At 43.0% G+C, this 12,003-nt stretch overlaps 1 protein-coding gene across 2 annotated transcripts in view; it reads right to left on the bottom strand.

The window, feature by feature from the left end:
- The window catches only part of plxdc1 (plexin domain containing 1), a 90,339-nt gene extending 79,768 nt beyond the window's left edge, over positions 1-10,571 (bottom strand). For both annotated transcript variants that reach the window (XM_046368062.1, XM_046368063.1), the window contains exon 1: positions 10,123-10,571. In XM_046368062.1, the coding sequence (XP_046224018.1) occupies positions 10,123-10,198 (76 nt within the window). In that variant the 5' untranslated portion in view covers positions 10,199-10,571. The remainder of the gene's footprint in view (positions 1-10,122) is intronic.
- Positions 10,572-12,003: the final 1,432 nt, after the last annotated feature.

Below are 12,003 nucleotides of genomic sequence, written 5' to 3'. Positions count from 1 at the left end.
CATACACCCCTTCAAGGTCCAGTGCACAGCACTACTCCAACCCAGCTATAACCCCTAAACCCGAGCAAACACCACCCGTACCACCAGCAGTGAGCTGCCATTCCTGAGTTGTGGCTTCCCCTTAGCGAATCACTGCTGTCTCACCTGCAAAGTTTAGGCAGTTTCTGCAGAGGAAATAAAAAACGGGAGATAAACAGAGCGAACAAGTGTGACTGACCGTGCCAAAACTATAGGTGAAGATTATAACACTGAAATGTCTAAAAGACAACAAAAAGGACATAACTACTGACAACAGGGACAATACGTGTACTAAGGTAATGACAGTAGCGTACAAACTGCAGCCATTGCAAGCATCTCTAACATCAGCATGTTTACATTCTCCAATGAATAAGGCACTCACTTATTATTTTCCAGCAAAAAAACAAACAAAAAAAAACAAAAAAAAAACAAAAAAAAGGAGAACATGCCACCCATGGCATCCCCATGAAAGTATGGTTAGTGTTCAGAATGGGAGATGGTGGTTATATGAGGTGGTGAGGAGTGAGAAAAGGCTTAGGAGTGGTGATTTGGGAGTGAGAACACGTGTGGGAACAGGTGTAGTGCAACAGGGTGTGGCCTGCACCAATTTGGAGCAATTAGTGCAATCAGGTCATCGGAAGAGGAATTGTCATGTTTTGTCTTATATTGTCTTGTCATTTTGCTTTCCCTTCTGTTTGTTTCCCCCTGCTGGTCTTATTAGGTTCGTTCCCTTTTTCTATCCCTCTCTCTCTCCCTCCCTCTCTCTCCTCTCTCTATCGTTCCGTTCCTGCTTCCAGCTGTTCCTCATTCTCCTACTCACTCATTTAGTCTTTCCACACCTGTTCCCTATCTTGTCCTCTGATTAGAGTCCCTATTTCTCCCCTTGTCTTCCGTTTCTGTCCTGTCGGATCCTTGTATATTGTTCGCCGTGCTGTGTCTTGTTTCCCTCAGATGCTGCGTGTGAGCAGGTGTCTGAGTCTGCTACGGTCGGTGCCTTCCCGAGGCAACCTACAGTTTATGGTCAAGTCTCCAGTCTGTCCTCGTCACTACGAGTGGAATTAGTTTTTTATGTTTTGTTTTCTGCTCTGATTTGTCTAGGAGTATTGCCTATTTCCTTTACTGGAATAAAGACTCTGTTTTCGCCAAGTCGCTTTTGGGTCCTCATTCACCCGCATAACAGGAATGGTCTTTAATACAGGAAGGGAGGGGAAAACAGCAGCGGAGCGATGTAAATGGCTTTTTGTATTAAAGTAGCATATGCAGAGACGTTAAGGTTGTTTCGCTTTCAGGAAGAGGCGTGTTGAGCCTGGTCATGCAGCCACTCCCTTAATTAAAACACTTGTTTCCAATGTGGACCTCGATGTTGTCGAAAAGAAAGGATGTTGTCGAAAAGAGACAGCTAGAGTGAAAGAGAGAGAACATCAGAAAGAGAGAGAGAGAAACATACACAGGGGGGAGGTGGTTCTAATAAGGGGTTTTGTTTGATTTCACTGCAACAGCGGAAGAGGATCTATTTCTGACGCTTCACAATCAAAGCTGTTTAATTGGGTCGATTTGGCTGCATTTATCTCTGCTGAGAAGATGAGGGCTGCATCCCAAATGGCACCCTATTCCCTATATAGGGCACCACTTTTGACCAGTCTAAAGTAGTGCACTATATAGGGAATAGGGTGCCATTTTGACCAGTAAAAGTAGTGCACTATATAGGAAAAAAGGGTGCCATATGGGACTTAGCTGAGGGGTGTCCGAGTACGGAGGGAGGACAAAGAGGAGGAGTGAGAGAGGGTGAGAGAGAGAGAGAGAGAGAGGAAGATGGACAGTGACTCAAGGAATGGACAGTTGTCATAACACTGTTCTGCAAAACACACACACACACTGGGTCTTGCTCCATCAGTGTGTCTCCCTCAACGATCCAACAAATCTCAGCACATCTTAAAGGCAATCAATGGGAGGACAATCCTATATACTGCACAGTACATACATGTCTTACAATAGGTGCACCCCTCTACACCAGACCTATGGTAAATTAGTATCCATTTTCATTCAAATACTTTCAGCATTCGATTGAACCTGCCTGCGTGTCAGATGGGCAGGGTTTGCAGTTTGCACTTCTGGGACTATTCCATTGGTTCCATTGTACCAGGCAAGCTCAATCAACTGCATCATTTGAAACAAAACAAATACTCTTTGAACCCAGGTTTTCTATAGATCCTTTGGAACAGGACGGCACCATTGCTTTATGTGAGATAACACTACGACAAAGGGAGATGTGTCCGCCCTAGAACATCCCTCTGGAGTGCCTGCATTGCGGCACCAACCTTGCAAATCTGGTGGGTGTTTGAAACACATATAAGGAAAGAAGCCAATGTAGGGCAAGCATCATCAGCCACATATGTACAGTACAGATACATAGGCCTATATAATACACTGGTAAGAACAAATCCCTAAATCATCCACACTGGGTAACATGCTCAGAAACGCATGCATGCACATACACACACACACACATACACACACACACAGAGCGATCCGTAGGCCTAGCTTCAATAAACCCACATCAAGTGAAGCTACTATTTACTACCTTATCGAGACAAAATAATTATCTCACTCAATTATGTAGGTTAATTAAGCGTCACAATCACTCATTATTAGCCGTTTTTGTATGGGACAATACACTGTCATCCATCTCCTGAGTCCTATTCACTGTCGTTATTTTCTTTCCCCCATTCTCTGTCAGCATATCATCCATCCACAGTTATCTCACAAGCCTCAGCATTATCATGAGACAATACGTCCATACTCCATGCTGAATGCACTGAAATTCAAGCTGTCTAAGTTCAGTTTCATCCAACAAAATGAGTGACAATGAAGGTAATCCATACTGCTCCTTTTCTTATAGCTGCATATAACTTATGCACTTTCTTTTGCAGGGAGACATCAGTCAATGGACTTCGTACTTTAAGCTTTTTCCAATACATTAATGAACAATACATTACTTTTGCTGACTTAACGGATGGCGCTCATACTGTTGGGTAAAGATTCCAAACGTAGGAGATTAGCATTTCTTAATTGAGAACGCCTTTGCGACGCACTTCTCAGTAGTTGGTATTCAGACTTACCTTATGAAGGTGTGAAACAGGCTTTGCATGCATGGTTCCCTTGCGCACGCTGAATAAATGTAATTCATCCCTCCCACTTGCTGGCCAACATATTTTCTCATGGGGTTTTCATTCAACAGGGTTTTCAGTACATTTATCTTTAAGCCATCCCTTTAAATATGGTGAACCTTTAAGTTAGAAATTTGTCAACAGATGCAACAATTGGTAGATTTAATAATACTCTGGTCTTTTAGATTATTTAGGGTAAGGAAAGTATTTGTGAATCATAAAAAATGGTTTGGAGAGCATTTACGAACAAAATGTTAAAAAATCCTGGTTTGATTATTTATGAAAATTGCCACATTTACAGTTGAAGTCGAAATAGATTTAAACTCACTTTTTCTCAATTCCTGACATTTAATCCTCATAAAAATGTCCTCTCTTAGGTCAGTTAGGATCACCACTTTATTTTAAGAATGTGAAATGTCAGCATAATAGTAGAGAGAATTATATATTTCAGCTTTTATTTATTTCATCACATTCCCAGTGGGTTCGAAGTTTACATACACTCAATTAGTATTTGGTAGCATTGCCTTTACATTGTTTAACTTGGGTCAAACGTTTAAGGTACCCTTCCACAAGCTTCCCACAATAAGTTGGGTGAATTTTGGCCCATTTCTCCTGACAGAGCTGGTGTAAGTGAGTCAGGTTTTGTAGGCCCCCTTGCTCACACACACTTTTTCAGTTCTGCCCACAAATTTACTATGGGGTTGAGGTCAGGGCATTGTGTTGGCCACTCCAATACCTTGACTTTGTTGTCCTTAAGAAATTTTGCCACAACTTTGGAAGTATGCTTGGGGTCATTGTCCATTTGGAAGACCCATTTGCGACCAATCTTTAACTTCCTGACTGATGTCTTGAGATGTTGCTTCAATATATCTACGTAATTGTCCTACCCCATGATGCCATCTATTTTGTGAAGTGCACCAGTCCCTCCTGTAGCAAAGCATCCCCACAACATGATGCTGCTACCCCCATGCTTCACGGTTGGGATGCTGTTCTTCGGCTTGTGTTGTTATTAGACCTACTGACAGTCAATACTGATAGTGGCTAATATTTAACATGATAGAAATAGGAAAGTCGGACTAGTCTACAATTAAGACATTTGACAGCGCCGATCTCTCCAAGTTAAAAGGCTGTACAATTAAAATTCTGCATAATGGCACAGCATTTAATAAACTTCACTGTGGGAAAGTTGATATGTTGATATGTTTCAGTTTGCTGCCATATGACTGGTTTCACATTTGTCTCCAGCGATCAGAAAAAAAGAAGTAGATAGCTTTTTCCACTTGGAACCGGTAGGTTTGCTCACGTGTACAGGTGGTGGAATTATTAGGGAATTAAGTCATGCGAACAACAACTTACAGACGCACACAAATAATGACTACGTCTCCTCTGCCCAGACACGCATGCTCAAACCCCTGAGGACAGACAAAGAAAGGGAGAACGGCCAGAGTTTAAGTCAGTAAAATCGTTTTTAATAAAAGGAGATGGCGATCTTTGAGGTGGAGCAAAATGTTTATGGGGGACTGCTAATCATTATAATGACTGTGGCCTTGTGACTGAAATAAATATGGCTTCTGTTCATGCAAGTATACTCTTATGGGGAAAAAACCTCCACATCATTTCACGTGAAATTCCACGTGATGTGTTCCAAAAACACGTTTTCACATTCAAGGGAAAGGTCATAGGGGTGTGGGATAAAAAGGTGTTTATGCTGCACATATCATTACATAGAGAAGAGCTTTTCTCTGAAAATGGAAATATGATTAATATGATTTTTAAATCGTGTTTTAATTATATCTAAATCCGTTTCATTACTCCCATCTCTCACTGCAGCTACGAATGCACCTACAATATGTGCCCCTGGCCCTGACTTCCCATGTTAATATTTGTGTTTTCACATGTGCTCATACAGTGTCGGATTTAGGCATCGGCGACATGGGCAGCATGGACTGTGGGTCAATTAACCTTGTCGGAGTGGGTGTCCTGATTCTTGTTTATGAGCTAGGCAGGCTACTGCCTGGGAAGGCCTCCCACTCAGAAGAATGAGATGGGGAGGGGGGTGGGGGTAGGTGGACCTCAGGTCTCCACTGGAAGCCCGAGGTAGTGGGAGCGGGGGAATCTATCAAATAGCACACCTCTAACTTTGTACAGTACTAATGCAATTAGTAATGCAATTTAGTTTATGTGTTTCTTGTTTGAAGTGCAACAGTGTAGTAATCAGGTTCTCTTCTTTATAAGTGTGTTATTCTATTTGTGTATTTTTTGACATAGGATTTGTGCAATTTAGTTGTATTTGTGTTTTTTGTTAGGGTAATAGCGTAATAATTCTATTCTCTTTTTTATTTGTATTTATATACTACAATTTGTTTCTATTTGTTTTTGTTACTTCATTTTGATATTTATGAGTCTTATTTTTGTATATATATTTATATAGTTTTAAATTATTATGATTATGATTACTATGATTATTTATTTGTGTTGTTCCAAATGTCTGAATAAAAATGACAGTTATTGCAGAATGGTGCTTTTTTTTTCGGGGCCACACAAGCTGGGAGCCATACAAGCTGGGAGCCACACAAGCTGGGAGCCACACAAGCTGGGAGCCATACAAGCTGGGAGCCATACAAGCTGGGAGCCACACAAGCTGGGAGCCACACAAGCTGGGAGCCACACAAGCTGGGAGCCATACAATCTGGGAGCCATACAAGCTGGGAGCCACACAAGCTGGGAGCCACACAAGCTGGGAGCCACACAAGCTGGGAGCCATACAAGCTGGGCGCCACACAAGCTGGGAGCCACACAAGCTGGGAGCCATACAATCTGGGAGCCATACAAGCTGGGAGCCATACAAGCTAGGAGCCATACAAGCTGGGAGCCATACAAGCTGGGAGCCACACAAGCTGGGAGCCATACAAGCTGGGAGCCATACAATCTGGGAGCCATACAATCTGGGAGCCATACAAGCTGGGAGCCACACAAGCTGGGAGCCATACAAGCTGGGAGCCACTGTGCTTATATGTTAAGTGTAGTTTCATGTTATCACGTTACATTTGTCACATTTATTTCACGAGATGTTTTCACATTGTTACGTTCTGACCATAGTTCTTTTGTGTTTTCCTTGTTTTAGTGTTGGTCAGGACGTGAGCTGGGTGGGCATTCTATGTTGTGGGTCTAGTTTGTATATTTCTATGTTTGGCTTGATATGGTTCTCAATCAGAGGCAGGTGTTAGTCATTGTCTCTGATTGGGAACCATATTTAGGTAGCCTGTTTTGTGTTGGGTTTTGTGGGTGGTTGTTCCCTGTCTTTGTGTTTTATGCACCAGATAGGACTGTTTCGGTTTTGCCACGTTTTGTAGTTTGTTCATGTTAAGTGTCTCTTATTAAAGAACTATGAACTTCAACCATGCTGCGTTTTGGTCCTCCTCTCCTTCCCAGGAAGAAAGCCGTTACACACATGTGTTTACCTTTTGTTGTGTGTGTAGTTTCATGTTATCACGTTAAAATGTGACATCCCCATGTCGTCACGTTTATTTCACGAGGTCATGTTTTCATACGTGCTCACATATTGTCACGTGTAGTTTCATGTTATCACATATTGCTTTACATGTTGTCACATTAACTTCACATAAGATCACATTCGTGTAGTTGTTCCATAATGGCATACTGATACCAAACCAAAGATGGGTTAGTATGAAGATGCTTAAAAACTGTTGCCTGATGACTAAAACTGAAATTCTTCTGCTGCTCTATGTTCCCTACATACATCAGTCTGAGAATGCCATCCTTGAAGTCATTTGTGGTGACGTCAAAATGAGGGGTGTTATACAAAACAAAGTCATCATCGATTGGATCATCATCGGATTCTGTGACCAATCAGAATGGTTCGGGACATTTTCATTCTAGAAATCGTTGGGGAGGTACTCAGATCCAGACTCATTGGGTAGTTTTGGGTTTGGGTAGCCAGGCAACAGAAATAGCTTCTCCAATATAAATCCTTGATCACATTTGTAAGCGATGTCATGGGGATGTTAGCTAGCTAAGCTCATGAGTAGAAACACGTCAGCGGGTCTAACGGTCATGTCGTACTGAACTGCACATCTCCAGGCAGCCAAATCAAAGGCAATCCTTTGACACAAATTAAAACATGTCAATTTGACACTTTCACAAAGTTGGAGTAATACCATGTTCATCTATTTAAAGGAATAATCCACAAAAACCTATTTTTTTATTTTGGGTTATTATTACTCTGCATGTCAGCAATTAAGTTTTCAAGATATAGGATTTTCAAAAAAACTGATTGTCAATGGTCACATCATCAAAATATAGTTGTTTTTTATCCAGAAAATGAACAACTATAAGGATGAATTTTTCACTTCTCTCATTGACTATCAAAATCCCAAAACCTAGTCTGTCGAGTCTGCTTTGCGAGGCATTCCTGGAAGTATCGGCCATTTTGGGCCTCTGGGTTTCAAAACTCTGTGGCCAAACCCTCATTGAGTGGGGCCTGTAATAGTTTATAGGGAGCAATATAGTTAATATGAGTTGGATTCACTGCTGTCTTACAAAGGGCTTTATTAACACCACTATCTTTTTATTCACTGTTCTTCAATCGGGGGTCAGTTTCCCAGACACTTTGTAGCACAGAGATCATCTTAAAGGGATAGATTCCCCATTTTGTTTTGTCCCAATCTTAATAATTTCCTTGCCCCGAGTGAAGTTTTTTGACGATTTGTCACAGCAGTCCATTTATAAGTACTTTCTAGGCAATGGACCAACAATGGTCTTAGTGCTACGAATGTTTCAGGAAAATCACCCCAGGTTAAGTGACCTAATTCACACAAATTACCTCAGGGAGAGTTGCATTTACATGTAGTCATTCTACAATGGTAAACTCACATGCTACATTCTTCCCTTTCCAAAATATATGAAATCCTCATGCCGTCATTATATAGAACCCTAAGGGAAGTTAAACACTATAAACAAACATTTACAACCACCGATGTGCCCACAGAGAGTGACAAACGTCTTGAGTGTGTTCCAGGTTGCCTATATTTGCCAGAGGCTGCAGACAAGGGATTGAGCTTCAGATCCATGGGGTCGTACAGTCAAAAGATGACGATAACAGAAAAATGTCTGTTTAACCACGATTGGTGTGTTTCCTCGTTGTTCGTTTCAAAAATGCGCTGGTTGTACTTGGTCTGCACACAATCAGGTTGTGCTCGGTACGCACATGCTTAGACAGTTTATGCCAAGTCTGCAAATGCTCAGTTTATGCTCGTTAAATGAGTGCTTGATAATCATATTTCCTTTTCTTAACTCCTTTCACTCATCTGCAATAACTGGACGGATGAAAGTTCACCAATGTCCACTTCGATTTGAGTCCTTCATTTTTTAACACAAAGTCATAGCTGATCTTTGAGAACCTTATGAGCGCTCTTCTGACCCCTCCCAGGTTGTCTAGACTTGTCTATTATGTCATTTTTTATTTTATTCTCAATCCCGAGACACCTAACTGACCTTTCAAAGCACGTCAAGCTAGTCTCCATCAGAACCAACTATGTGATTCGAGGGCACTAATGTTCCTTTATCCTGTAGTCTCACCATCATCTGATTTGTGGATGTTCCTTTAACATTAGGCCAGTTCTTCCATCATGGACCTGGGTATAGCTACATGGCGGGCAGGCTTATGTTCCAACCGAGCATTAGCACCCCTGCATCGACACATCAAGCCCTCGATAGCAATATCTAAATCATGTGTGTGATGGAACTAGAAGGCTGTACATCCAGTGGTTCTCCACGGCCAGGATCGAGGAACACTTCATGAGGCATGACGACCTCCTCATCCAAGGGGAAAGCACTGTTCTCTTGCCAGGCTCTGCTGTTGCGATATGGGGCCCCTGTGGTGGGCATATGGGGCTGGGGTCTGTCTCTTCTCACTGGGGGCCCAGAGGGGCCTCTCTGGGCTGGGCTCTTCACTGCAGAGCTGGGCCCCTGATCAGAGGGAGGGGGACCACAGGAGAGGGCAGTGAATCTAGAGCAGCACTGATTGTAGGAGGAGGAGCGGTGGAAGAACGGAGGCTGCTAAAAATACTGCATCTCCAAGGAGTACTGAAATACACACATGCACACGCACACACACACTCATAGGCAAACACTGTGATGTGGTTGAACAGACATAAAGGTGTTTGCACACACAGACACACACATACATACTTTCCCTCATGCAAATACACACACACACACACACACTCATGACTGGTGATGATGACAAAGAGTGGGTAGAAAATCAAATCCATCACAGTGCCTTCAAGTGTTTCCTCTGACTCACAGAGATAAGTTTTGAAAGGACTGTTAGCCTTTTAGCATAGCTTGCACAGATGTTCAGAAGAGTAAGGCTTGGCCACATATACAAACTTTTGTCCATGTATCGAAAACAAATCTCTTTCACACACACACACACACATTCTCTTTCTCTCTCTTTCTCTCTCTTACACACACACACACACACACACACACACACACACACACACACACACACACACACACACACACACACACACACACACACACACACACACACACACACACACACACACACACACACACACACACACACACACACACACACACACACACACACACACACACACACACACACACACACACAGTATTTTGACAGTGGGAAGATAGTTCTGGGACTATTTACCTCAGGTATGTAAGTGTATTGTGTGTGTGTGTGTGTGTGTGTGTGTGTGTGTGTGTGTGTGTGTGTGTGTGTGTGTGTGTGTGTGTGTGTGTGTGTGTGTGTGTGTGTGTGTGTGTGTGTGTGTGTGTGTGTGTGTGTGTGTGTGTGTGTGTGTGTGTGTGTGTGTGTGTGTGTGTGTTTGTTTGTTTGTTTGTGTGTGTGCTAGTGTTCATGTGATACAAGCTGAGATCTTACCTGTTCGCTCCTGCGCCCAAATTCTCCCAAACTGTGCCTGGGATAGACAGATCAACAGAACAGCATACAACCCCATGTCCACACAGTAGAGTGCGCTCCCTCCTTCCTCCTCTCTCCTTTTCCCCTTGCACGCTTACTTCTTCAAGGAAAGGGTGCCTACTCCTCCTCTCGCCCACCTTTCCTCTCTCTCCTTTCACTCTCACTCTTCCTTTTTGACTTAGAAGTGAAGGGTTCTTGCTTTTTTTCTTTTTCTCTCTCCTCTCTCTTTCTCTCTCACACTCGTGTCTTTGTTTCCTCCTTAGTCTAAGTCCTGGGATGTTGTAGCCATGGTAAAAGAAGAGTTGACAAGCAGCACAAACAGCTGATGAGGTGTTGCAGGTTTTCTGTTCCTTTCCTCGTCTCTCGCTCTCCTCTCTTAGTTTTCGGCCACCCTCCCTCCTTTTTCTCACTCCCCCTCCCCTCTCTCTTTCTCTCCCTCTCCTGAGCACTGCTCTGATTTAGACGCAGGGCTGAGACTACCCTACATAGAAATATTTATATATTTCTTCCACAGAAGCTGCCAGGCACGTGGCACCCTCCTGTGGACATCCGTCAAAACAAAAACTAACTAGTCAAACCGTAGAACTGTGCGACAGAACGTGTGTTGATCCAGTCTCTCAAATAATCAGTAAAATACACCAAAACATAAAAACAAGCTTTACTCAACACTTGCTACGGAGCAGTGACATCGGACATTGGATCCTTTTTTGGTGTATTACGCCGCAATACTCATAACTGTGGACATTGGATGTCCATGTGGCTGAGAAAAAGTAGTGCCAACACCAATATTTAGACACCCCTACACTGTGCCTCTTCCCATCCCCATGGCGACTGGAAGGAGTAGGGTAATTGTGTTGTGCGTTGTTGGCACACTGTTAAAATGAAGTGGAACAAGTCTGGTAAAATCCTGCACAGCTGTTGTGGATGATTAAATGTCAATACTCCCACGGACTCTACAGCTGAGGAGAGCTGAGCAAAACACGTTCTCTTTCATTCTTTTAAAGACCGATGAGCACAAACGCACACAATGTGTACTGGCACAGGTGAAGACACACACACACACACACACACACACACACACACACACACACACACACACACACACACACACACACACACACACACACACACACACACACACACACACACACACACACACACACACACACACACACACACACACACACACACACAAAGAGGTTTTGCGCACACACAGACCTACACTAAAACAGAGGTTTTAGTACACAAACACACACAGCCCCTTTTCATGCTGACGCATATGAGACTAACTGCAGACAGAAATGCTCATTAGATTGTCAGGAAATGGATGGAGACTGTTGGAGGTCAGGGCTGAGAATGACACTCAGAGGGTTCAGCAGGTGAGCTGCAAAGGTAAGTTATCATCCTGTCATGTTTAACCTCAGTTTGCAAAATGATCCTATTGTTCTATCTTCATTTTGGGGGTGTTTCAATCCGTAAAGCTGAAGTTCAGCGCTATAGCATGATTGAAATTTGCGGAGACTGATTTCACTGTAAACGCTGCATATGTCGGCTCAATCGGAATATACCTTTAAATTACAATCGAGCTATAGCGCTGAACTTGAATTATATGAATTGAATCAAGCCCTTGATAATAAACAACACTGGTTTGCCTATTGTTGAGCGTCCTGGAAATACGTATATCCCACTTTATGTGCATGTATGTCACTTGTGCTCCCTCTCCGGCTTCTAGGTCACCAGGCTGCTCGTTATGGCGCACACCTGTCACCATCGTTACACGCACCTGCGCGTCGTCAGACTCACCTGGACTCCATCACTTCCTTGATTACCTGCCCTGTATAT

The sequence above is a fragment of the Oncorhynchus gorbuscha genome, linkage group LG11, assembly GCF_021184085.1.
Source record: "Oncorhynchus gorbuscha isolate QuinsamMale2020 ecotype Even-year linkage group LG11, OgorEven_v1.0, whole genome shotgun sequence".
NCBI classification, from domain to species: domain Eukaryota; kingdom Metazoa; phylum Chordata; class Actinopteri; order Salmoniformes; family Salmonidae; genus Oncorhynchus; species Oncorhynchus gorbuscha.
This window is presented reverse-complemented; position numbering and strand designations above follow the sequence as displayed.